Genomic DNA, 23,277 nt, shown 5'->3' with positions numbered 1-23,277 from the left:
GGAAACATTGGCCTAGAGGACCCTCGGGGTCTCTTCCAACTGTAATTCTATGGAAAGGAGTGCTGTGTCATTATATGTTTTCAAAAATTGGACTGGGGGCAGGCAAAAATCTGCCTGCCCCCCTACCTGCCCTGCCTCCTGGAAGAAGTGATAACTTTTTCATCGCTAATCTATGGAATTTGTTCTTGCAACAGACACCAACTTGTGTGGCTTTAGAAGAAGATTAGACATGTTCATGGAGGACAAGGCTATCAATAGCTATTAACCACAATGGCTGAGACTTACAAGTGGGGAGAGCCCTTCTGTTGAGCTCGTCTACCTTGAGGGCTTCCTATTTGGGCACCAGGTTGGCTGCTGTGAGAGCAGGATTCTGGACTATGGCTTGATTCATTTTGGAACATGATGGCACCATTGATGACAAATGAAGCCTCATTCTGGAACTCAAGAGGTTATACACCTTTTGTCTAGGCATCAGAGGTACACTCCTCGCCAGGGATGTGGTGGCTTTTTTTGGTAAACTTTCTCATGCATATCCAAGTAACTTGCATAGAGTAATTTGCATTGGAAGATTTTCCTGAAGCCCTTGAGGGCAATCTAACTTAGTGCATTTATTTTACTTGTCTTTAGCAAAGGAAAGCTACGGCCTTCAAAACCGCCAAGCTTGCCTCATAGCGTCTTTGAAGTGGGCACTGTCTGTCCATTGTTACTCATGAAGTTAGAAAAAGGTAGAAATTAAAGCCCTGGAAAATCCTCTGTTTTGGAAAAGTTATTGTTCCCTACCTTGCTGTACTCTAACCCTGGCTGTGTCCAATTGATACAGAACTACCTCTGGTTGGAAGTTTTGGGGTTAGGCATCCCCTTTCCAACAACACTTTGGAGGTCCCGAGCCTCAAGGAGGTTTGATTGGTTCAACTAGGGCCAGGGCCTTTTCAGAACTGGCCCTAACTTGGTGGAACACTCTGTCACAAGAGACTAGGGCCCTGTGGGGATTTGACATCTTTCTGTAGGGCCTGCAAGACGTAGCTGTTCCGCTGGGCCTTTGGCTTAGACTCACTCTGACCCTTTGCTTTTTTGCTGGCCCATGTAGGACCAGCATGGATAGCTGGCTCGGGTGAATATCTGATGTTTCCTCCCTTTATGGTCTTGATTTATTGGCTACTACTAAAATGAGGCTGCATTTTAAGCCGTATTATTATTAACTGTTTGTTTGTTTGTTTTTCTATTACGTTTTATTGTAATTTATATTTGGTGTTAGCCACCCTGAGCCCAGCCCTGGCCAGAGAGGGCAGGGTTTTTTTTTAAAAAAATTATTATATTATATTATAATTATTATTATGTTCTGCCATAGCTCCTATCGACTCTTGCCTGGCAAGATTGGGAGGGCTGGCAGCAGTTGTCTCAGCAGTGCAGGGGGAGGGTTGCTTTCTATTTTCTTTAACAGCTACAGCCTTGTGAACAGTTCTGTACAATTTTGCCAAGAGGGTGCAAAAAATATCAGAGAGAAAGGGGAGGTGTCTTCCATGTGGGGCAGTGGGGAGTGCACAAAGCACTGCACACACAACAGATTTCAACTCAGCACTAATTCCAGGGCACTGACGAACCATAGAATTGTGGAGATGGGAGGGACCCAAAGACTCATCTAGTCCAACCCCCGTGCAATCTAGGAATCACAATTAGAGAATCCCTGACCTGACAGATGGCTATCCAACTTCTGCTTTAAAACCTTCAGTGAAGGAGAATTTGCCACCTTCCCAGATAGTCAGTTCTGTTGTTGAAGAGCTCTTGCTGTCAGAAAGTTCTTCCCAGTGTTGAGTTGGCATCTCCTTGTCATTTGAATCCATTGCCTCGAGTTGTCACCTCTTGGAGCATCAGAAAACAGTCCGGCTCCATCTTCTGTGTAGCAGCCTTTCAGGCATCTGAAGATGGCTCTCATATCTTGAACATGATCTTATTTCTGTTCAACATCCTTTGCTAACCTGGTGCCCTGCAGGTGTCTTTGGCTCCCGGATCTCATCACCCCCTGCCAAAGATCTCCAGAACACCAGCTTGGCAAAGGCATTGCCACGCAATAGTGTTTTTCAGGAGAACCTGTAGTTGTAGGAACAATGCCTTTGCATACAGGTGGCTCCGGCTTCAATTGTTCCTTAGCAATTCCAGTGAAATGATCTCTCAGGTAAATGATGATGGAGGAAGTCCTTCCCTTCCCTTGTGTCCCTGGCTAACAGTCAGAGTAGACAATACTGGCCTAGGTGGATGTAGTCTGTCATGGTATAAAGTACCGTATTTTTCGCTCTATTGGACGCAGTGTTTCCCCTCCAAAAATTGAGGGGAAATGTGTGTGCGTCCTATGGAGTGAATGCAGGCTTGTGCCATAGTTGCGTGCAACCCCTCCGGCAGGGAGAGGATGCACGGGGCTAAAGGGGAAGCCAAAACAGCAAGCAGAATCCATCCAGCTCACTGGCTTGCCTTCTTCCATAGCTGCGTGCAACCCCTCCGCAAGGAGAGGCTGCACGGGGCTATGGATTCTTTAGCCCTGCGCAGCGTCTCCCGGCAAGGAGAGGCTGCACGGGGCTAAAGGGGAAGCCAAAACAGCGAGCGGGATGGATCTCGCTTGCTGCCTTGCCTTCTTCCATAGCTGTGTGCAACCCCTCTGGCAGGGAGAGGTTGTGTGCAGCCTGTACGCTGCTCTTTGGGGCTGGGGGGGGATTTTTTTCTTCTTGATTTCCCCCCCAAAAAACTGGGTGCGCCCTATGGTCCGGTGCGCCCTATGGTGCGAAAAATACGGTAACTTCTTTTGTTGTTATCTCAGAATTTAAGATGCTGGTTTATGGGAGTTGAGAGAGGGAGATTTGACTTAAAATGTGCATGGCAGATTTCGTATGCTGGGCCCACAGCCCATAAGGAGCCCTGCTGCATATCTGGGACATTTGTACCTGGTTGGGATGTGCCCCTGAACACATCTCTTGCTTCTCTGGGTGGAGAACAGAGAGGGCGTGTGTAGAACGTAGCCTACTGTACAAGCATAACTTTTACATCCATTGCTCTGTCCCCCCTTGGCCTATGGTCCTGCTCGCCACTGCTTTGTGCCCCCCGGAAGGTCACCCAGAAGGAAATGCGGTACTCGGGATGACTTAAAACCCACCAAGTGAGTTTGTTGCATCTTATGCTTCTCTCGATCTCGACATTTCACTGGCTCCAAACAACATATAACAACTGTATCAGAGCTGGGTGTGCCCCTAATGTCCTCGGGAAGTGATAGGGAAGTGACTGTTGGCTGGCTCCTGGGACTGCTGGAGGTTGAGGTATGCAGGCTCCCCATCCTCTGCTCCAGGGGGATTTGACTGTTAGTGTGCGGGGGCCGCCTGGCACGAGAATCTGTGCACAGACTGTGCCTTTCAGGTGGGTAGGGTGTGATGCGTCCCTCACCTCTGGCTGCTGGCAGCTGCAAGTCAAAAAGGGCATGATTCTGCCACGTTTTTGAGTGTCCCGGGGAAGGCAGTTCCACACCTCGAGAGACACCCCTCGAGAGACAGGTGCTGTGTATGGCGCAGCACCTGCAGGACCAAGCTTTCATGATGGTGTTCATGGTGAGATGAATGGCAATCTTTGATGCACAGCACCATCAGCCATTTTGCTGCTACTTCTCCCCCCTCCCCGCCCCCCACACCCTCCTGTTTTGTTTGGTTGTATATGAAATTAGACAGAGTTGGTGCTTTGTTTTCCTCTGCTCTTCTGCGCCTTCCTTTTTAAATTTTTATTTATTTATTTTGTTTTGGAACCAGCAACTTGGCTATCCCTTTGCTTCTGCAGAGGCAAAATGCCCCCCTCCCACATTATGAGCAATTGTGTGCCCTCCCTCTCTTGTCTAAATTCCTCCCCTTCCTCACCACCACAATATTTGGGAGCGTTCACCGTCATGTTCGCTCTCTCACATTCTTCCTTGGTTGCAGCAGAGGCTGTGATCCACCGCTTTTCTACAGCTTGTTGGCTGTGCTGTGCCCCCGCTTGGATGTCAAACCATTTTTTATTTTCTTGTGATCAACCCCCCCCCCTTCCAAATCGCACACATGGATAAACACCTACGATTGTTTGGTGTATAGCCTTGTGTTGGCGGCCCATGATACCTCCTCCTTATTCCCCCTTTTTTTTTATTAATCTGAGCTTGCGGAGCTCTTATTCTCTTAGATCCTCCTCCCTTGGAAACAATTTCAGCGTGAAGAGCGAATAAGCCTCTGATTGAGGGGGCGGAGGGGAGGCGCCTTTCACAGTTAGCAGGGAGTATTCTGACATTTCTGCTGTAATGCTGAGAGTGGGAGGCAGATGGTTGATGAAGGGGACCATGCAGCAGCGCCACCAGAGATGCCTGAAAGGATGTGCTTCTGTGATGCGCATCTCTTAAGTGGGAGAGGATGGTGGGGAGTCCATCTTGCCAGTCTGGGGGGGGGGGGGTTGGAAGATTCTGCTTAAATTGGGGAAGGGGGAGCTCTAACCAGGAGGGTGAAATGGTTGTTCCTTTAAAGCAGAGGTTCGCAAACTTATTTGGCCTACCACCCCTTTCAGAAAAAAAAAATACTCAGCCCCCCCCCCCAAAGCTGCCTTCTTTAAGCGAACAAACAGAAAGATGCAGTGATAAATTTGCATACTTTGATATATCTGTATTTCTACTTATGCCCTACAGCAGTGTTCCTTAACCCTGGGCCTCCAGCTGTTTTTGGACTACAACTCCCATCATCCCTCGCTAGCAAGACCAGTGGTCAAGGATGATGGGAATTGTAGCCCAAAAACAGCTGGAGGCCCAAGGTTGGGGAACACTGCCCTACAGCATAGTAAAGAAAGACGTTGTTGTAAATAAGACACCTTGAAATTATAAAAAGTATTTATTTAAATCAACCCTACTAGCATTCACATTGCACGCAGAAAATTGAGATAACAAAGGATAATATTAAAATAAAAATCACTAACACTTCCTGGGCCTGGGTGGAGCCGAAAAGGGTTCACCCAAGCCCAGAAATAATCCTTTCCTCCAGCATCACCTCCACATCCTGGGGAGACATTGTCGCTGTCCCACAACTGCGCCCGACCTGGCAATAGCACAACATATGAAACATATACAAACAGTTTCTCAAAAATTTCTTCTCTTCTTCTTTATGCTTTCACCGCCTCCTTATTTCTTTTCAACCCTCCCAATTGCACCTGATGTGACTACCACCCCCCTGGATCGTTCCAGCCTTCCCCCCGGGGGTGATATCACCCACATTGAGAAACACGGCTTTTGAGCGTGTCTCTTCCCCCCCACACTTCCCCACAATGAACAAAGGAAGCTGCCTTATACCACCTGGCTCACTGCTGTATGCTCTGACTGGCAGCAATTAGCTCTCCAGGGTTCCAGGCAGGATTCTCTCCCTGCCCTACCTGAATATGCTGCCAGGAGCTGAACCTGGGACCTCCTGCTCTGTCCGTGATGCCAGTTGCCCAAGCTTGATGAGCAACTGCTACCTGCTGTGCTTCAACCTCAGCTCTTTTGTTAATGGCAGAGTAAAGGGAGTGTTGACATTTGCTGTTTGATACATCACTTAATACGGCAAGCTAATACAGCACTTGCATACAGAGCTTCATGCATACTTGGTTTTCTGAGCTAGTGTGTGCCCTTCCCCTGAAAGAAAGTGCCCACCCTTTTATTCCAGTTGTCACTTGTTCCGATTTTTGCACTCATGGCTGCAATCTGCCCCGAGTCTTCACCACAAAGGGCAGGTAAGGGATCTAATAAATAATAACAGTTTCTTTCTCTCCTAACTAACCATGATGGTAAACCAAGGTTTGTTCTTGGCCTACCATTGTGGTTTGCTAGCAGAGAAACAAACCGCAATTGTGGCTTTTTTGTGTGCAACGGCAAGCCAGCCACTGGTTTGCTGCCTCCTCTGCGTGTGAAAGGAAAGAGCCACTAGCAAACTTCTGAACAGTATCCACCAGCACGCCATGTGTTCTTGCTAAACCATCATTAATTTTAACAACAGTTTTATTATCTGCAAACTGGGAGTAGGTGTCTCTGTTTTCTTCCTCCTCTTCCTTGTTGTTTTCCTTATTCTCTCACCCCTCACATCTTTTCACTTCTCTTAAAAAATTGTAAACGATAAAATGGTGGTAGTGTTTTTACTTGTGTGACAGAGCTTAGTTGAGCAATCACGCTCGAGGGGCTGCATGCGACACTCCAGAAACACTCCTGTCTGGTCCTTAAGGCTCTCTTCGGACCACACCTCCTCTCCCTAAGCCACACGCTTCACAGGCCTTTTGCCTAGCCTGGAACGCATCCTGGATTTGTGATATCCCCTCTAGCTTGCCTGTATCAAGAGAGGTGCACAAGTGACTTACCTGCATGGCTGGAATGTAGCCTGTTATGCAGAGCTGCGTCTTGAGCTGCTCCCCAGTTTTTGCCTCTGGTCCCACCCATCATTGCCCCACTGCCCTGGAAAGTTTCTCAGGATGGAGTATGGCCTCCTGGGCTGGAAAAGATTCCCCACCCTAACCTAAAGCTCTGTTTAGCATTCAAAAAAGTACATGTGAAAAGGATCTAAGGGTCTTGGTGGACCACCAGCTTAACATGAGTCAACAGGGTGATGCAGCAGCAAAAAAAGTGAATGCTATTCTAGGCTGCATCAACAGAAGTATAGTGTCCTGATCAAGGGAAGAAATGGTGCCGCTCTATTCTGCCTTGGTCAGACCACACCTAGAATACTGTGTTAAGTTCTGGACACTACGATTTAAGAAAGATGTTGACAAGCTGAAATGTATGCAGAGGAGGGTGGCTGAGATGATCAAGGGTCTGGAAACCAGTGGTTAAGGGAGCTGGGTATGTTGAGCCTGGAGAAGAGGAGACTGAGAGGAGATATGATAGCCATCTTCAATTATCTAAAGGGCTGTCACATGGGAGTTGCAACTACAGTGGTACCTCTGGGTGTGCACACCTCTGGTTGTGTATCCTTCAGGATGCGAACGTGGGAAACCCGGAAGTATTTTTTCAGGTTTTGCCGTGCGCGCATGTGCAGAAGTGCTCTACCACACTGTGCGCACGCGCAGAAGCAGTCCCTCCCGTTGCGGAAACCTCGGGATCCGACCGGAGCTCCAGAACAGATCCTGTCCACAACTGGAGGTACCACTGTACCTATTTCCTAGAGTTGCTAAAGCAATGACACTGTACTTTCTTTGTTGTCAGTTACATAGGAGATACAATAGCCATCTTCCAAAATCTAAAGGGCTGTCACATGGAAGACGGAGTCAGCTTGTTTTCTCCTGCTCTGGAAGGTAGGACCTGAACCAATGAATTCAAGTTACAAGAAAGGAGATTCTGACTAAACATCAGGAAGAACTTTCAGATAGTGAGAGGTGTTAGAGTGGAACAGACTCCCTGAGTATTTCCCTGGATGGTCCTGGCAAAGAGACATCCCAGGCAGCGAGTATCTTCCCCAGGCCTGAAGAATCTTCCCTTGATGTCAAAACCAAGAATGGCTCTTGCAGGCTGGCACTAATAAGCCACAACACCCAGACAGGAAGTGATAGACTGGTAAAATGAATTGGGGTGACGGTCTTCCAGAAGCCAGGCACCTTTTTCTATCTCCAGTAGTTACTGGTGAGTTGCTTTGCTGTGAGGAAATCTGGGGTGGGAAGGAGAAGGAGGAGCCACTCGCTAGTAAGGATTTGTTAGCAAAGGTTTTCTCCTTTGTTTTGTTTCTGTGATACGCTGATTGCTTTAATTTTGATCGCAAGCCCACCCTGGGAAATGAAGAACTGAAAGGCGTTGTTTTAAAGCATGCTAAGATGAGTAGGCTCTAGGGGTGTTGTATCCAGCGTTAGTCTTCTTCAGAGTAGATCCTTTGGAATTAATTGGCGTGATTAACCGAGGCCCATTAATTTCAGTAGGCCTACTCAGAGTACAACTTAGTGGTTCCCTTGTGATTGGAACGTCACGGCTTGTAAGCAGTCGGGGTGAGAGGAAGAGCTGATTTCACTCAGAAATAGCATGCCTCATCGTCCTCACCAGCCTTGCCAGACTGGGCAGAGCCTCCCTGCTCCAGTGCTGCCTGTCCCACCCATCCAGTTTTTGCGCAGCCTCTTCAGGTGTGAGCCATGTGCAAACCTCCTCTATTCTCATGGGTTGCGCCGTCAGCCCTGTCAAACATTCAGGGCTTTGTGTGTGATGGAGGAGAGCACTATCAACAATGGCTGTGCTCTGTCTCCACGGTCAGATATTAATGCTTCTGAATGCCTGCTGCTGGAAGCCCCAGGAGAAGAAAGTGTGTCTCTTGTGCTCAGGTCCTGCTTGTGGGTTTCCCATAATTGGTCAGCCACTGTGGGAACAGGATGCTGGACTCGACGGGCCACTGGCCTGATCCAGCAGATGCTCTATCTTCTTAAGTTCTTATGTGAATGTGTTTCCTTCCTTCCCCTTCCCCTTCCTTCCCCAAATGTCCTCTTAATTGCAGATATTTTCTATTATTACTACAACTACTACTACTACTACTACTAAAGAAATGGCAATTAGAAGTCACTGCTAGCCTTGGGAAATGCCATTTGGGGCCTGGAGAGAACTTTTGAATCGGGTTCGTTCCTCCCGTGGCTCAGCTGGGGCTGCCATTCATTTGCATCGGCTTGCTGGCAAACAATGGTGACTGTTTCTATATGGTGCTGAGCAATTTGTAGTCCGAAGCGCAAGGACCTAACATGATGCTGATTGGCAGCTTCTCTCCAACTTTCTAAGCAGCTTTGGGGAATGAACGTGGTCCTGTAACAGCTTTCTAGTAAGCCTTCAAAAGTTGCCAGCCTACAAACATACTTGCTAGTTTGTAGTTTGTTAGAGGGTGGTTCTATGTGTATTCTGAAGATGCAACCTTCCCCCACCCCACCGGTCCTTGACACCTGATATATATATCTCTGCATCACTATCTATATCAGTTGACCCACCCCATTCTTTTTAATTGTAATTTGTTTTAAACTGATTTTAATATTGTCCTTTTAAATTGCTGCGGTCAAGAAATTACAACAACCAGTGGCATAGTGCTGTTTGCCGGTACCTGGGGCAGCTGTGCTTGCACATGCCCCAGATGGGGGCAGAGTGTGTTCGTCCAGCCATTGCCCTCACTGCCGGGTGCAGAGAGTGAAGAGCATCCTCTGCGCCCCATCCAGCGTGAGGGCTCACCTAGCAAGGGCTGGGGAGTGCAGAGGATTTTTTTCATACTCCGTGCTCCCCACCCCCTGCCAGTGGCAGGCAGGTGCTTGAGTGCTGGACATGGCACAGAGGGTGCTGTTTACTCTCTGCTCCCCAGGGTGCAATGGGGATCTTTTTGGGAGTGCCTGGTTCATGCTCCCCCCCTCCATTGTGTATCCAGGGCAACGGCCTTGCTGCCACCTCCCACGCCACGCCACTGACAACAGCAACAAGTAATTTCTGTGCTGGCTACAGAGAAACGGAAATCCTTGATGGTCAGCTTTGAGATGAAGGCTACAAGAGGCTAGTTTTTTAAAAAAGAAAAGACTTTACCATGTGAACTGGCAGAAGTGGGGCATGCCACCCTGCCCTCCTTCCACCAACCTACTTGACTTCTTCCATGCTGAGTGCGGAGGATCCTTCCTTCCTCCACCAGCTCCCTCGGTCGCCTGCATGGAATCACCGATCGCCTGTGGCTACCAGGCAACTCAGCTGGGTTACAAAACATCTGTGTCATCGAAGGAAAATATTAACTGTCCCCAGAGTGGACTCTCAGAGTGCAGCTCACACTGTAAACTGGGTTTGTGTTGATACGGTTTATGTGAAGTCTGGGAAACACTCCCCCCCCCCCAACTTTGGCACAGGCAGATTGAAAGCAACGCCCACCATGTGGGTGATGGAAATGAAACTTGAGTGGAGGTGCATCTCCGCCAAGGAGGTGAGTGCGTGTGGATACAATTGTCTGTAAAGCCAGCGGAGAACAAAATGTACTTTTAACTGTATGCAAATAGGAGCCTGGCAAGACTTACCTCATTGCAGAGCCTGCAGTTAAGTTATGGGCTGCATCAACATCCGTGTGTGTGTGTGTGTGTGTGTGTGTGTGTGTATGTGTGTTGTTCTAGAGCTAGATTTTGTGATGCCAAGTGAGCTGACATGCAGAGGCTTTCTTCTTCAAACAGTCCAGAAATAGCAAGTAACAGGTCAACTTTCTCCTAAGTGCTGTGGCTGGCTACTTTCTCCTTGATTGAATTTCTCCTCCCCATAAATCCTTGTAAATGGATCTGCAAGCACAATATTAAAGGGATATTTTGTCCTCTGCAATCGGGTGGTCTGAGCTAGGCCTTTTGAACTGGCATGTGTATGTGTGTGTTGCTGCCTTGAAATGACTAACTCTTTCACACCACGGTGGCTAAGAACAGTGTTTTGTTGGCAACCAGGAAAGGCAGATTCATTGTTCCAGGAGCCTTATTAATTCCATTGAATCTGCCACTTTTTAATCTGCCGTCCAGGGCAGCTTGCTCAGAGCAAGAAGGCCGCTGCAGCAGCTGTTGGAATATCAATACAGTGATACCTCAGGTTACATATGCTTCAGGTTACATATGCACCTTAAAGACCAACTAAGTCAGTTCTTGGTATGAGCTTTCGTGTGCATGCACACTTCTTCAGATACCAGATACTTTAAGGTGCTACTGGAAGGAATTTTTTTTGTTTTGACTATGGCAGACCAACACGGCTACCTATCTGTAACAGGTTACATATGCTTCAGGTTACAAATGCTTCAGGTTGCAGACTGCTAACCCAGAAATAGTACCTCGGGTTAAGAACTTTGCTTCAGGATGAGAACAGAAATCATGCTCTGGCGGCGTGGTGGCAGCAGGAGGCTCCATTAGCTAAAGTGGTGCTTCGGGTTAAGAACAGTTTCATGTTAAGAACAGACTTCCAGAACAAATTAAGTACTTAACCCAAGGTACCACTGCTGCTGCTGCTGCTGCTGCTGCTATATATCTTTAGCATTATACATTTGCTAACGGAGAGCAGAATTAGCCTTCTGTGGTTGCTTTTATTCCAACCCCAGATGTTTTGGACCACTGTCCGAAAATAAAGAGCTTTTCTCCCTCTCTCATACAGTGCTAGAACTTGGAGCCAGAAAGGCAACAGAAAGGACTTGGCACGGCACATATCTAAGCTGTGAAGCCCACTCCCACGAGATGTGGCAACAGCCATCAATTTAGATGGCATTAAAAGGGGATTACACTCATTCATGGAGGATAAAGCTGTCAGGGTCCACTAGTCACGATGGCTGTATGCTACCTCTGGGAACAAAGCAAGTTGCAGTCCAAAACAGTGTTAGAAACTCAGCTATATAAACTAGGCGCCAAATGGCACCTTAAACCGAGGTTACGGTCACCACAACAGAATGTGTAATCTGCCCAGGGTTTGGACTAGATGATCCTTGGGGTCCCTTCCAATGCTACAAGTCTATGGTTCTGTGATCTTAGTTACATTGCTTGACTGTAGCTTGTTCTTACAACAATTTACTTGTCCCCGTATGCAAGAAGGAGAAGCGTGCACAATGGAAATGGAAATGGCATTAACTATGGACTAAAGCAGAGGTTTTTAAACTGTGGCCTGTGAGATCCATTTGGGTGGCCTGTGGAAAGGCTGCAGCACAGTCAAATATCTCTATTCCCAGCCCTGCACTTACTTTCCTTGATGTGATGATGGAGGACTAAGGTGCCCAGCAAGGGGTTCCTGATTTGAGTGGCAACACAGAAGCACAGGATGTGCTACTGTAGCTGCTCATGAGTCAGCTGTCTTGATGGACATGGTCAGGTTGGTCAGTCGCCAACCGGGCACCCAGAAATCTCCACGTAGTCGCAATTGGACTTGCACAGTAGCAAAATGTGCCTGGAACCTGGGGAGTTTCAAACACTGATTGGAACATCCCACTCACTCTGGGAGGCCACAGGTAATGAAAGGCCGAGTGGAAAAGCAGCTTTTTGCCTGGTGCCTAAACCTGTGTAATGGGAGGTGAGGCTCCCTGGGGAGAGCATTCCACAAACAGGGAGCCACCACTGAAAGGACCCGCTCTCGTGTTGCCATCTTTGGGACCTCCCTTGGAGAGATCATGTGAAAAAGGGCCTCAGATGATGAGTGCAAGGTTTGGGTCAGTTCCTGTGGGGAGAGGCGGTCCTTGAGGTCCTGGGGTTCTGATCCATATAATGCTTTATAATTCAGTTAGTCCAGAAACCAATTGCATTGCCTTTTGCTTGAACTGGGACCAGGTGTGTTTTTGCAGCCACAGGACCACAGCTCCGTGGGGCTGAGAACAAGCTGTTCTTCTTGGGCAAACCCACTGAATTAAACAGGCTGCCTTAATTGAGCTGTGTGTTTCTTATTTGAGACTCTTAATGTATGGCTCACTAAACGGAGCGTAGCAGTTTAAGTACTCGAGAGTGTATAAAGAGTTCCTGTTTTATGGTGCCTGACTGCTTGCTCTTCCTTGATCAGTGAGGGAACAGATCAAGCAAACGTGGTGAATGGATTTATCCACCCACCCTGCATGTTACTCTCCAGAAACGAGGCATGGTTAGCAGAGTTAGACGTCTAAATTTGAGTTTCTGACTGGAACTGGAATGACATCTCCAACTGCAGACCTCAAGTTCTCAAAGCTGTATGGCTGATTGCCTAAATTTATCAGATTTATGCCCAGTTTCCAGCCAAGATAGCCTCCCAGTGGTGCAGTATAATTAGAAGGACATAGATGTGAGTTTTCTTTGCATGGTACCTTGGTGATTGGTGCTCGCAGCGCTGGAGCTGCAGGTTGAGAGAGCAGGCTGACGAGTGCTCTAAGATGTGAAAAAGTTCCTTTACTTGTTCTTTCATACAGTCTTTGGGCCAGTGTTCAAAATCAGCCAGGCACATTTTGCACCTGGCTTTTGGCAACTTGCAACCAAGTGAAGCCTGACACCCCCGCCACCTGGGGATCCTTGAATTTCGACTGTTTTCACACACTAATGCCCAGTCCTTTAGAATTCTATCAGTTATATTTTATCTGCACAATCTGAATGAATTTCTGGAACCAAAACGCTTTCCCCATGCAGCCTGAGCAGCGGCAGTGAACATTGTTATAGTGAATGGTTATTGCTTTTCTTCACTTCCCTCACTGCGCTGCCCTGCTCAGAGTTATGAAGAATATTCTCGCATTCTGAATGGTCCATGTCACTATGAAGAAAAATAGGTAGGAATAGGCCAATAGATGTGTGGGCTGTCCCTGGATAAAGTTGCTTCTTCTTCTTTCAGTTCTCAGAGTTCTTAACCTGGCTGAAGGTTGTCATCTGAACTAGCCAGTGTTTAATTAATAATCTCAGTCATTTGAAAAATAAGACTTTAGAGCCGCCTGGCCCCCAAATAGCAACTAGGCATTCTGTTTTGATGACTGCAACCTTGATTTAAGGAATCATTTGGCACCTAGCTCATATATTGGGAGTTTCTAACATTGCTTTGGGCTTCTCATTCAGCCTTCAGAGATTAGAGCAGAGAGTTTCCTGGAAACGGACACATTTATGGGCGCCTGCACGTATCAGAGCCAGCCTTCCTCCTTTCTTAAGTAATGCAAGAATCCCCTTTGGCAGGCGCTGTCCGTAACCCCACTCCATAGCACCTGCGTGCAGAAGGTCCCCAGCTCCTCTCAGTGAGACCTCTCAGCCTCAGCTGCTGCTCACCAGCGCAGGTAACACTGCTTTAACGTTAGGCAAGGCCCCTTTCCTAGGGGAAAAGCAAGCAACCCAGCAGATGTCAGGGTGCGAAGGGGGGACATTTCAGGGAGTTTGTTGGCAGAAAGGGGCACCTCCTTTTATTACCCCTCCCCTAAAAGGTCCTTTCCCACCTTAGCTCTCTTTGGTCACTTGGCAAGGCCAGCATCTTCCTACTCCTCCCTGGAGTGCTTCCCTGGCAGCTTTATTTATCTTACACCCATTGGCTGCCAATCAGCACCAGACTGGCATTGGGCATGTCCCTCCCTCCCTCTCTCTCCTGCTCCCCCCCCCCGCCACTACCTGCCTGCGCGTGCTGCCTTTCTGCCATCCAGCCACTACGCTTTTCCGTGAAGAATGTAAACATTCCCTCCTGTTTGCTTTCTGATTTATCAGGAGCTGTGCCCGGTTACATAACTGCATATTCATGGCTGCAGCTAAAAATAATTTAAAAAAACACCAGGAACAGAAAAAGCTATTTTTATCCCGCTCGGCAGTGGGCATCTCTTGCTTTTTGTGTGAGTGTGTGTCTCTCTCTGCATGTGCGTTGACGCTTTATTTTGGTCACTCCTTTCATCTCAGGAGTAGGCGTTTAGCTAAATTCATTTATTTCATCTGTCATGGATGTTTGAGTTGAGGTTCCTGCATTGCAAGGGGTTGGACTAGATGGCCCTTGGCATCCCTTCCAACTCTACGATAAAATGTACGCTCCACTTGATTGTGAAAAAAAATATATGCAAAATGCCACCAAGCGGTTTACAAAAAGAGTATATTGATAAAAAATAATCAGAAGCAACAATTTAAAGCACTGAAAAAAATTAAACAGGGCAATAAGCTAAAATAGATTAAAATACACATCAATATTCGGCATATTGTCTAACCTAAATTGTTTGACTGACTGGCAGGAGTGGGAAATCTTAGGCCCTGGGGGCCAAATGTGCTGCTCCGATCCTCTCTGTATGGCCCTTGGGATTCTCACCGTCCCTCTTCTCTGTTCTCCTCAAGGGCTTTTGCCTGATTAGACTGTGTCCTCGGTCTCTGATGATGCCTCTTGGTTGGCTGGATTGAAGGGATGCATAGACACTTTGGTCTTTTGCACGCTTGGAGTGCAGCCTCAGATGCACAGATAAGAACATGGGTAGGCAAACTAAGGCCCCGGGCCGGCCCAGATCCAGCCCAATCGCCTTATAATCCGGCCCTGGAATCAGGGTGTTTTTACATGAGTAGAATGTGCCCTTTTATTTAAAATGCATCACTGGTTCATTTGTGGGGCCTGCCTGGTGTTTTTACATGAGTAGAATGTGTGCTTTTATTTAAAATGCATCTCTGGGTTATTTGTAGGGCATAGGAATTCATTCTTACCCCCCCCCCCCCATATAGTCTGCCCCCCCACAAGTTCTGAGGGACAGTGGACCGGCCCCCTGCTGAAAAAGTTTGCTGACCCCTGGATAAGAGTCTCATGCATTGTTCTGTCCCCTTTTCCTCGGCCCCTGCCTGTCACTGTGATACAGCCCCTTAGATGCTTCCCTCTGAGAGAATGTGGCACACCCCTGCTATCATCTCTCTCTGCGATAGGAGGGCCTGGGACCTTCTCTACGCCTAAGCCCCAGGCCTGGGACCTTCTCTACGCCTAAGCCCCAGCCCCAGATCTTCTCTACGCCTAAGCCTGAAGGCCTGAGATGCAGCCATTTTTTGCTGGAGCCAAGCAGACCTGTGCACACTCCATGCCTGGAGGGGCGCAGTCTGCACTCCTGTCGCAGAAGAGAACCAGCACTGAGGTAGTGTTTGCAGTGCCAGACTAGGACCTGGGAGATGAAGGTTCAACTCTCCACTCGGCCATGCAGCTCTCTGGGTAATGATCCTTAAGGCTTCTCTCAGCCTAACCTACCTCACTGGGTTGTTGCGTGGGTCAGTGAGGAGGGGGAGGACCATGCACACCACCTGGAGCTCCTTGGATAAAATAAGTGATATTTAAATGCAATAAATAATAATAACAACAACAACAACAACTGCAATAATAAGAGAGGGAGGCAGTGAATGTGCTCTGCCCCTCCCTAAGTGTTGCAGCAGAACCACCCGTAAGTAGAACCTCCTCCTCCCAAGGCAGTTTACCTCGGGGAAACTGGGCCCCAGCAAAAAGAGAATGCCTTCTTTTCTTGTGAGGCTTCCCCCCACTTTGGCTCTTGGAAGCAGATTGCTGGAGCAGGCCGGCCTGAGCCAGCAACGGGTTGCTGCTCTCATCCGCCTACAGGGTTCTCTGCGCCGCCTAGCCCTCAGCAATGGGCTGTGCGGATCGATGGGGCGGCGGGAGTCTTCTGTTTGCTCTGGGATGGGAAGGTGCGCCACGGCTGCCTCATTAGGTCCAGGGCCCGGCCTGGCAAGAGCAGCGCATCTGCTGATTGATAAAATGTTTCTGGCTCCCGGTTCGTTCCGCCTTGACTTCCAGCGGCCCGTATTGATTACATTTCATTTCTTTTTCTTTTTTTAACTAAGCTGCATTAATAATGTAAAAGCTTTTAGGACGTTTCTAGGCTCTGGGTGTAATTGGCAGGGGGCTGCTGGTCTGTGCGTGTTTGTTTTAATAGAGCTCCTGGTTATGTCTGCTTAAATGGCTTGCTTACAGATCCTGCGTAAAAATGGTCTGCTGATTTCAGCATGTTCCATATGGAAGGGCCGTCGCTCAGCTGCAGAGCTCAAGCTTTGCATGCAAATAGTCCCAGTTCAATCCCTGGCATCTTGCTAAGCAGGGCTGGTTGTTGTTGTTGTTGTTGTTATCCTGCCCTTTACCCTAAAGGAGGCAGCTTACAACTCTTTCTTTCTTTCTTTCTTTCTTTCTTTCTTTCTTTCTTTCTTTCTTTCTTTCTTTCTATTATTATTTGTTAGCCTGCCCTTTACCCTTTGTTGTTTAGTCGTTTAGTCATGTCCGACTCTTGGTGACCGCCTGGACCAGAGCATGCCAGGCACTCCTGTCTTCCACTGCCTCCCGCAGTTTGGTCAAACTCATGTTGATAGCTTCAAGAACACTGTCCAATCATCTCGTCCTCTGTCGTCCCCTTCTCCTTGTGCCCACCATCTTTCCCAACATCAGGGTCTTTTCATCATGATAATGTTACCAACTGGTCCTATTTTAAGGAGGGGAAGCAAAGTGCTTCCTAAACCTTTTGAGACTTCAGGAATGGTGTTTGTTTTTGTGTGGTTTAATTTGTGGATTAAAACCCAAGGCAAACTCAAAAAGACGCTCATATTTTCTTGATCAGATTCTGGAGCAGTGGGTAAAAAGATCCTATTTGGGGACCACAAAGCTAATATGGTAACCATTCTGTGTTCACTGGTTATCTGATATTTATTGGGTGGTTAGTGTGTGAAATCTGTTTTGGACTACAGCTCCCATCAGCCAGCAGGGCCATGTGTCCCCAGGGCTGATGGGAACTGTAGTCTGAGACTTCTGCAAGGCACCAGGAAAGACTGACGTGTGTTATCATGACCTGTATATATTTGTGTTGCTGTCACCAGATCTGCTGCTTCCAGCTTATATTTGCGTACTGGTGTGTTGAAGCTGATGATGTGTTTAAAAGGGGTTGTGGTATAAATCTTAATAATGTATAATATCCCCTCCCCTTCCTTTTTTGTCCAGCTAGTCAGGAACTTGGCATCAGGATTTGGTTGTCCGGAATGGCGATGCTTCTTTCAGCATGGGCTAGTGTTTCCCAAAGTGGGCAGTACCTCCCCTGGGGGGCAGTGGGGTTATCTAGGGAGACCCTAAGAGGCAGGGGGCTCTGTGGGGTGTAAATGCCTATCAGACTTGCTGGAACAAGTTCATCAGTTTTGTTGAATTAATAAAATGAAATAGTTTTGATTGGATATTGAATACATGGGCAATTGATTTTGAATTTTATTGTTTACTTATCTTCCTTAGTGGGTTGTTTCCTTAATGCAAACTGCTATTCTTAATTATGCTTTGTGTAGGGTAGGGGGTTACTGGAGATGAATTTGTGGAGCCGAGGGGATGGGACCCCCCCAAAAGTTGGGGAACCACGGGAACACACTGAAAATGCCTCCTTGCTCCCGTTCTTCCTGTTCATTCCTGGGTCAGGTCAGAGGTGGATGTCTAGACCAGCACCCTCTTTTCCCTGCTCTGCGCAACTGGATGCCTCCATGCAGCCCACAGACTCAGGGACCAGAAGGCAGGACTCCCCCTCCTCTTCTTAAATGGGCATTCAGAGTCAAGCTGCCTCAGAAATGTGGCTGTTGCATCTGTACCAGCCCTCATGGCGAGCACATACCCATGGGCATGTGTTCTTTAAATTGGCCTGAGGTTGGCTTGGCTTTTTAAATACGTAAATCTGCTACTCACTTATTTAACATAGTTTATATGCCACTTGATTGCAAAAAGATGTTTACAAGATTCCAGAGCAAAGAAATGCAGTCACTTCCAGAAAGTACAGCTAGTGGGCACCTGCTATATCTCAACGGGCATCCTATTGCACAGGGCAGGAGCAGCAACACTAAAAGCCCCGCTGCAAATTAGTATGGAGCAGGCTTCTCAGACCTTTGGAGCACACGGGAGAAGCTTTCCGGCAGTCCTCAGTGATCTACTGCTTGTGTAAGAGACAAGACAGTCTCTCAAGCAATCTGGTCTTTCAGTTATGTAGGGTCTTGAGTATCAACACATGGAACTTGGCTCAGAGGCAGCCAGTGCTAGCAGAGCATTACAAGCAATCTAGCCTTCATTCTGCACCAGTTGCATCCTCTGAACTAATCCCAAAGGTAAATGTATTGCAGAAATCCAACTGTGAGGTTAGTTGGGTACAACCTTGCCAGGTGCTTGGGTTCCATATCTCTTCCTGGCCAGCCCAGGATTGTTCCTTCTCCACCTGGAACCTGCACAGCTTAATTAATCTTCCTCTTTCTCTGTTTTCCAGCTACAGCTACAGAAAAACCAGTATTTGCAGTTGGGCCAGACCCGTGGCCAGTACTATGGAGGATCCCTGCCAAATGTCAATCAGATTGGGAGCAGTGCTATGGACCTGCCTTTCCAGGTGAGGGCTGCCCTCTCTGCCTGGTAGCATCGCCAGATATTTCTCTTAATTTCTTTTCCCCCTCCATCTAAAAAGCAGTATCCAAATGCTGCACTAAAAGGAGCTGTATACATTATTTTGTCATTCATTCATTCATATGTGTGTGTGTGTGTGTGAATCCTGCACCTTCCTCCAAAAGAACCCAGGACATTGTGAAGAAGAAGAAGACGAAGACGAATATTTATATGCCACCCATCAGACTGGGTGGCTTCCAACAAAATATCAAAACACACAAAAAAACTCCAACATTAAAAACCTCCCTAATTGGTTCAGACACCTGTATTCAGGTCCCATAAATTGATATCAGACTGCAGAGTTGTTTTGTTTTGTTTTTTGGTGTGTGTGCGCATGCAAATATTACCAGTAATTCAGTTTTTAATGGCCACCTGTCCTGGGTGCTTTAGCTGAGATTCCTGCATTGCAGAGGGTTGGACTAGATGACCCCTGGGGATCTCTTCCAACTCTATGATTCTATGAATAATACCCCACAGATATTCTTGCTTGGTCTGTAGGAAATTATTAGGTACTATGCAGGAGAGAGGCCAAGCCTGTTTCTCAATTTTGAAAGACTATATAAAAGATTTGAAAGCGTTTGTAGTATCATTGAAACTGATGGACTTCAAGTGCACAATTATTTCTATGAAGCCAGGTTAAACTTTGCTAACCATATGCATGAAGGCAGTCAGCCACACTGGTAGAATTGGAAGAGACCCCCCCCCCCAGGGTCATCTGGTCGAATCCCCTGCAATGTGTGGCATGGTTGTTTTCCCCGTCCATTCAATGCCCATTTGCCTTTCTCTTTAGACTCCATTTCAGTCATCAGGATTGGACACCAGCAGGACGACCCGGCACCATGGGCTGGTGGACAGGGTGTATCGCGACCGGAACCGCCTTGGCTCGCCCCATCGGCGCCCGCTGTCCGTGGATAAGCACGGCAGGCAGATATCCTTTGGCTCAGCATTGCGGCCTAGAGCATAGGAGGGGATGCATGTGCCTGGGAGATGTTTAGGAAGGTGCAGCTTATCAGTAGCTGCTGGGAACACACAAAAACCTGAACTGATAACACATAAAAAATACACTGCGCACAAGGAAAGAGAGATCAGGAAGGAAGAGGAAAAAAAGCAAGCTCAGGCGTCAGTTCTTTAAAAAGTAGATTTGAGAATGGCTATTTGGCCTAGAAGCAGCCCAGGGGCAGGAGGCATCTGATGAAGCTGGTCTTTCAGCAGAGGCGACTTAACGTGCCCTGCTTCCCATCTCTCCCACATTTAGGGCCCCGCTAGAAGCCCCCCCTTTCATTCTGAGGTGGGGTGTGGCGTAGCCCTAGTTAATTTTCATCTGAAAGGCCATGAAGCCATCCGTAAGAGAAGGATGAAGCAGTGCTTTTAGATCAGCTTTAGCCAGAGGTGAAGGGAAATGTCAGGTGAAAGGAAAGAAGAGGAAGCAAGGCATTGAGAGAGGGAGAGAGAACAGAAAGCAAACACCGTCCGAACACCGTTTTGTAGCTCTTCCCCATTAAGTGCAGTGGGTTTCTTTGCTAAACTGGGGTCTTGGTGAAGTAGGCATTTCCTCTTGCCCTGTGCTGACCAAACACCATGTGGTGTCTGTGTGTAAATATATGACGCCCAACAAGGCCTGTCGAACACTTAAAACTTTTATTGCTGAAACTTTCCCAAGAAGCTCTGGATACCTTCCCTTCTTCCTTGACTGCCCGACTCACGTGGACAGCTGTCCGTATGGTACCGTCTATCTGTCGCCTCCTTCAGACACAAGCTGGAGGAGGTACGTAAGTTCTGATTTTTGAACTCGGGGTATTCCGTTTGCAAAATGTCCCGTTAATCCTCCTCTTGTCTAGCACGGTCCTGCTTTAAAAACTGCAATTCTTTGTCGGGACAGGGGTGGGCAGGCGGGGAGAGAGAACTGCAGGCGGGGAGCCTGCAGGATCAGGCCACTGGCCCATTGAGTCCAGCATCCTCAACCACAGGCCCCAGTGGGAAGACCACAAGCAGGACCTGAGCTCAAGTTCACACTCTCTCCTCTGGTGGGTTCCAGCAACTGGTGTTCAGAAAACGCCAGTTAGGGATGCTGGCGTTGCAAGATCCTGCTCTGAGCTCCCTTCATCCAATTTCTGCCCAGCTGCTCCTTATATATCTCCAACCACAGAGAGCCCACAAGGCAAGCTCTGTCCTGTTGTCGAACAACTCCTTTCATTAGCAAGTTTCCTCTAACATTTAGCCAAAATCCAGACAGACGTCCAGCTTGTGATTTCCCGCATTCCTTTTCAAAACCGGGTGGGAGCTTGGCCGCTTTCCAGCTCTGATAGTTTTTGTCTGCCCTTTCTCACCCAGGACCAATTCAGATTCTGCCCTGCACCAGAGTACGATGACTCCCACCCAGGCGGAGACTTTCTTAGCTGGGTCACAGGACATGCAGCAAAAAAGAGGTGAAGTATATAAATCTCTTTTGTCTTTGAACATGGGAGGGAGGCGGAAAGGGCTTTTAATGAATAGTCTGAAACTTCAAAAAAAAAAATCAAAAATCCACAAATTACACAATGCAACTTACAACCACAGAAATAAGCTTGGTCCTAAAAATATACATATCGAAAAGTCAGGTCAGTACACACAAAGGACCCTTTTTTAGGAAAAAGGAAGAACAAGGGAAAGCAACAAATAACCATAGACTTGTTTTTTAAAAAAATGCAGTTTAGTTTTAAGTTTTACCCGCTTGGGTCCAATGGAGTCTCGTTTTCAGGGCACCTTTTGCTGATCCTTAATGAGATCCCCCCCCACACTTTAAATTGATTTCTTGTAGTCTTACTGTTGGCCGTCCCAGGCATGGAGGAAGACAGAACAGATACAGAGAAGAACCTCTCGAAGCAAGGGTGGGAAGCTAAGAAGGTAAAGGCGCTGATTCTGCCCCCGTGTGACATGCTGCGCAGCTGCGTAAACTTGTTCCAACCCCTGGGGAAAGTTGGGTTTGCTTCTAAGGCTTACCGTATTCTTTGCTCTATAAGACGCACCTTTTCCCTTCCAAAAATTAAGGGGAAATGTGTGTGGAGCGAATGCAGGCTCCTTGGCTTCAGCGATAGCAACGCGAAGCCTCCGAAGCGCAGAGGGGGCGCTCCCTCCGCGCTCCAGAGGCTTCACGTTGCTTTTGCTGAAACCTGGAGAGTGAGAGGGGTTGGTGCGCACCGATCCCTCTCACTCTCCTAGCTTTGCTTCGCTGGAGAGGCGTTGCACAGCTTTCCCTCTCTGCGCAGTGCCCCTTCAGCGAAGCGGGAGGAGAAATAGAAGGGGCTCTGTTTCTCCTGCCGCTTCGCTGAAGGGGCGCTGTGCAGAGAGGGATAGCTACTTGGCACCCCTTCAGTGAAGCGGGAGGAGAAATGGAAGGGGCAGAGAGGGGGAGAATTTTTTTCTTCTTGTTCTTCCCCTCTAAAACAAGGTGGGTCCTATGGTCGGGTGCGTCCTATAGAGCGAAAAATACTGTAATTAAGAGCGTTCAGGGCGGCGATACCTTTTGGCTTATAAGCCAGAGCTCTCTTGAAAACAAGGCGTCCTGACAGCTCATGATTAGATTCTGCAGCCTATATAAATGTTGCAGAAGAGGAATGACTCCGTTTCTCTCTCTCTCTCTCTTTCTCTCTCTCTCTCTCTTTCAGACCGGATCCTCAAGGCCTAAATCCTGTGAGGTTCCAGGAATCAAGTACGTGAAAGAGTCGGGTTGTTTGGTTTCTGCATTTGCAGGACATTTTGGCTGGCTTTTTGTAGAAACAAATATCCCCCGTTGGTCATACTCTGAGCAGACCCACCATAATTGGTGTACATCCTAGGCTGAATTAAGTTCAGAGGGGTCTGCTGTGAGTATAACTTGGTTGGATCCTTCCCCGTCGTCTGTTGTCCCTTCCTCTGGGTGTGCTGGGAAGAGTCATGTCGAATCGTTGGAAGGGAACCCAAGGGTCATCTAGCCTAACCCCCTGCAAGGCAGAAATCTCAGCTAAAGCATCCCGGATGGAAGACCATCCAACCTCTGCTTAAAAACCTCCAAGGAAGGAGAGTCCGCCACTTTCCAAGAGAGTCTGTCCCACTGTCCCTCAGAAAGCTCTTTCTAATGTTTAATTCAGGGGTAGGCAACCTAAGGCCCATGGGCAGGATGCGGCCCAATCGCCTTCTAAATCCGGCCCATGGACGGTCCAGGAATCCGTGTGTTTTTACATGAGTAGAATGCGTGCTTTTATTTAAAATACATCTCTGGGTTATTTGTGGGGCCCAGGAATTCGTTCATTTCCCCCAAAAAATATGATCCGGCCCCCCACAAGGTCTGAGGGACGGCCCACGGCTGAAAAAGGTTGCTGACTCCTGGTTTAATTGGAATCTCCTCTTTCTTGTAACTTGAAGCCATTGGTTGGGTCCCTACCCTCCAGAGCAGGAGAAAACAAGCTGGCTTCGTCTTCCATGTGACAGCCCTT

The 23,277-nt window shown here is 47.9% G+C and overlaps 1 protein-coding gene across 7 annotated transcripts in view; it reads left to right on the top strand.

Moving 5' to 3' along the window:
- Positions 1–23,277, top strand: part of CRTC1 (CREB regulated transcription coactivator 1) — a 46,833-nt gene that overhangs the window by 8,816 nt on the left and 14,740 nt on the right. For all 7 annotated transcript variants that reach the window (XM_083720452.1, XM_083720454.1, XM_083720453.1 and 4 more), the window contains exons 2-7: positions 18,657–18,773; positions 19,617–19,754; positions 20,530–20,591; positions 21,158–21,252; positions 21,624–21,709; positions 22,471–22,514. In XM_083720452.1, coding sequence (XP_083576578.1) covers positions 18,657–18,773; positions 19,617–19,754; positions 20,530–20,591; positions 21,158–21,252; positions 21,624–21,709; positions 22,471–22,514 — 542 coding nt within the window. The remainder of the gene's footprint in view (positions 1–18,656; positions 18,774–19,616; positions 19,755–20,529; positions 20,592–21,157; positions 21,253–21,623; positions 21,710–22,470; positions 22,515–23,277) is intronic.

Source organism: Podarcis gaigeae (genome assembly GCF_964106915.1).
Source record: "Podarcis gaigeae genome assembly, chromosome: 18".
NCBI classification, from domain to species: domain Eukaryota; kingdom Metazoa; phylum Chordata; class Lepidosauria; order Squamata; family Lacertidae; genus Podarcis; species Podarcis gaigeae.
This window is presented reverse-complemented; position numbering and strand designations above follow the sequence as displayed.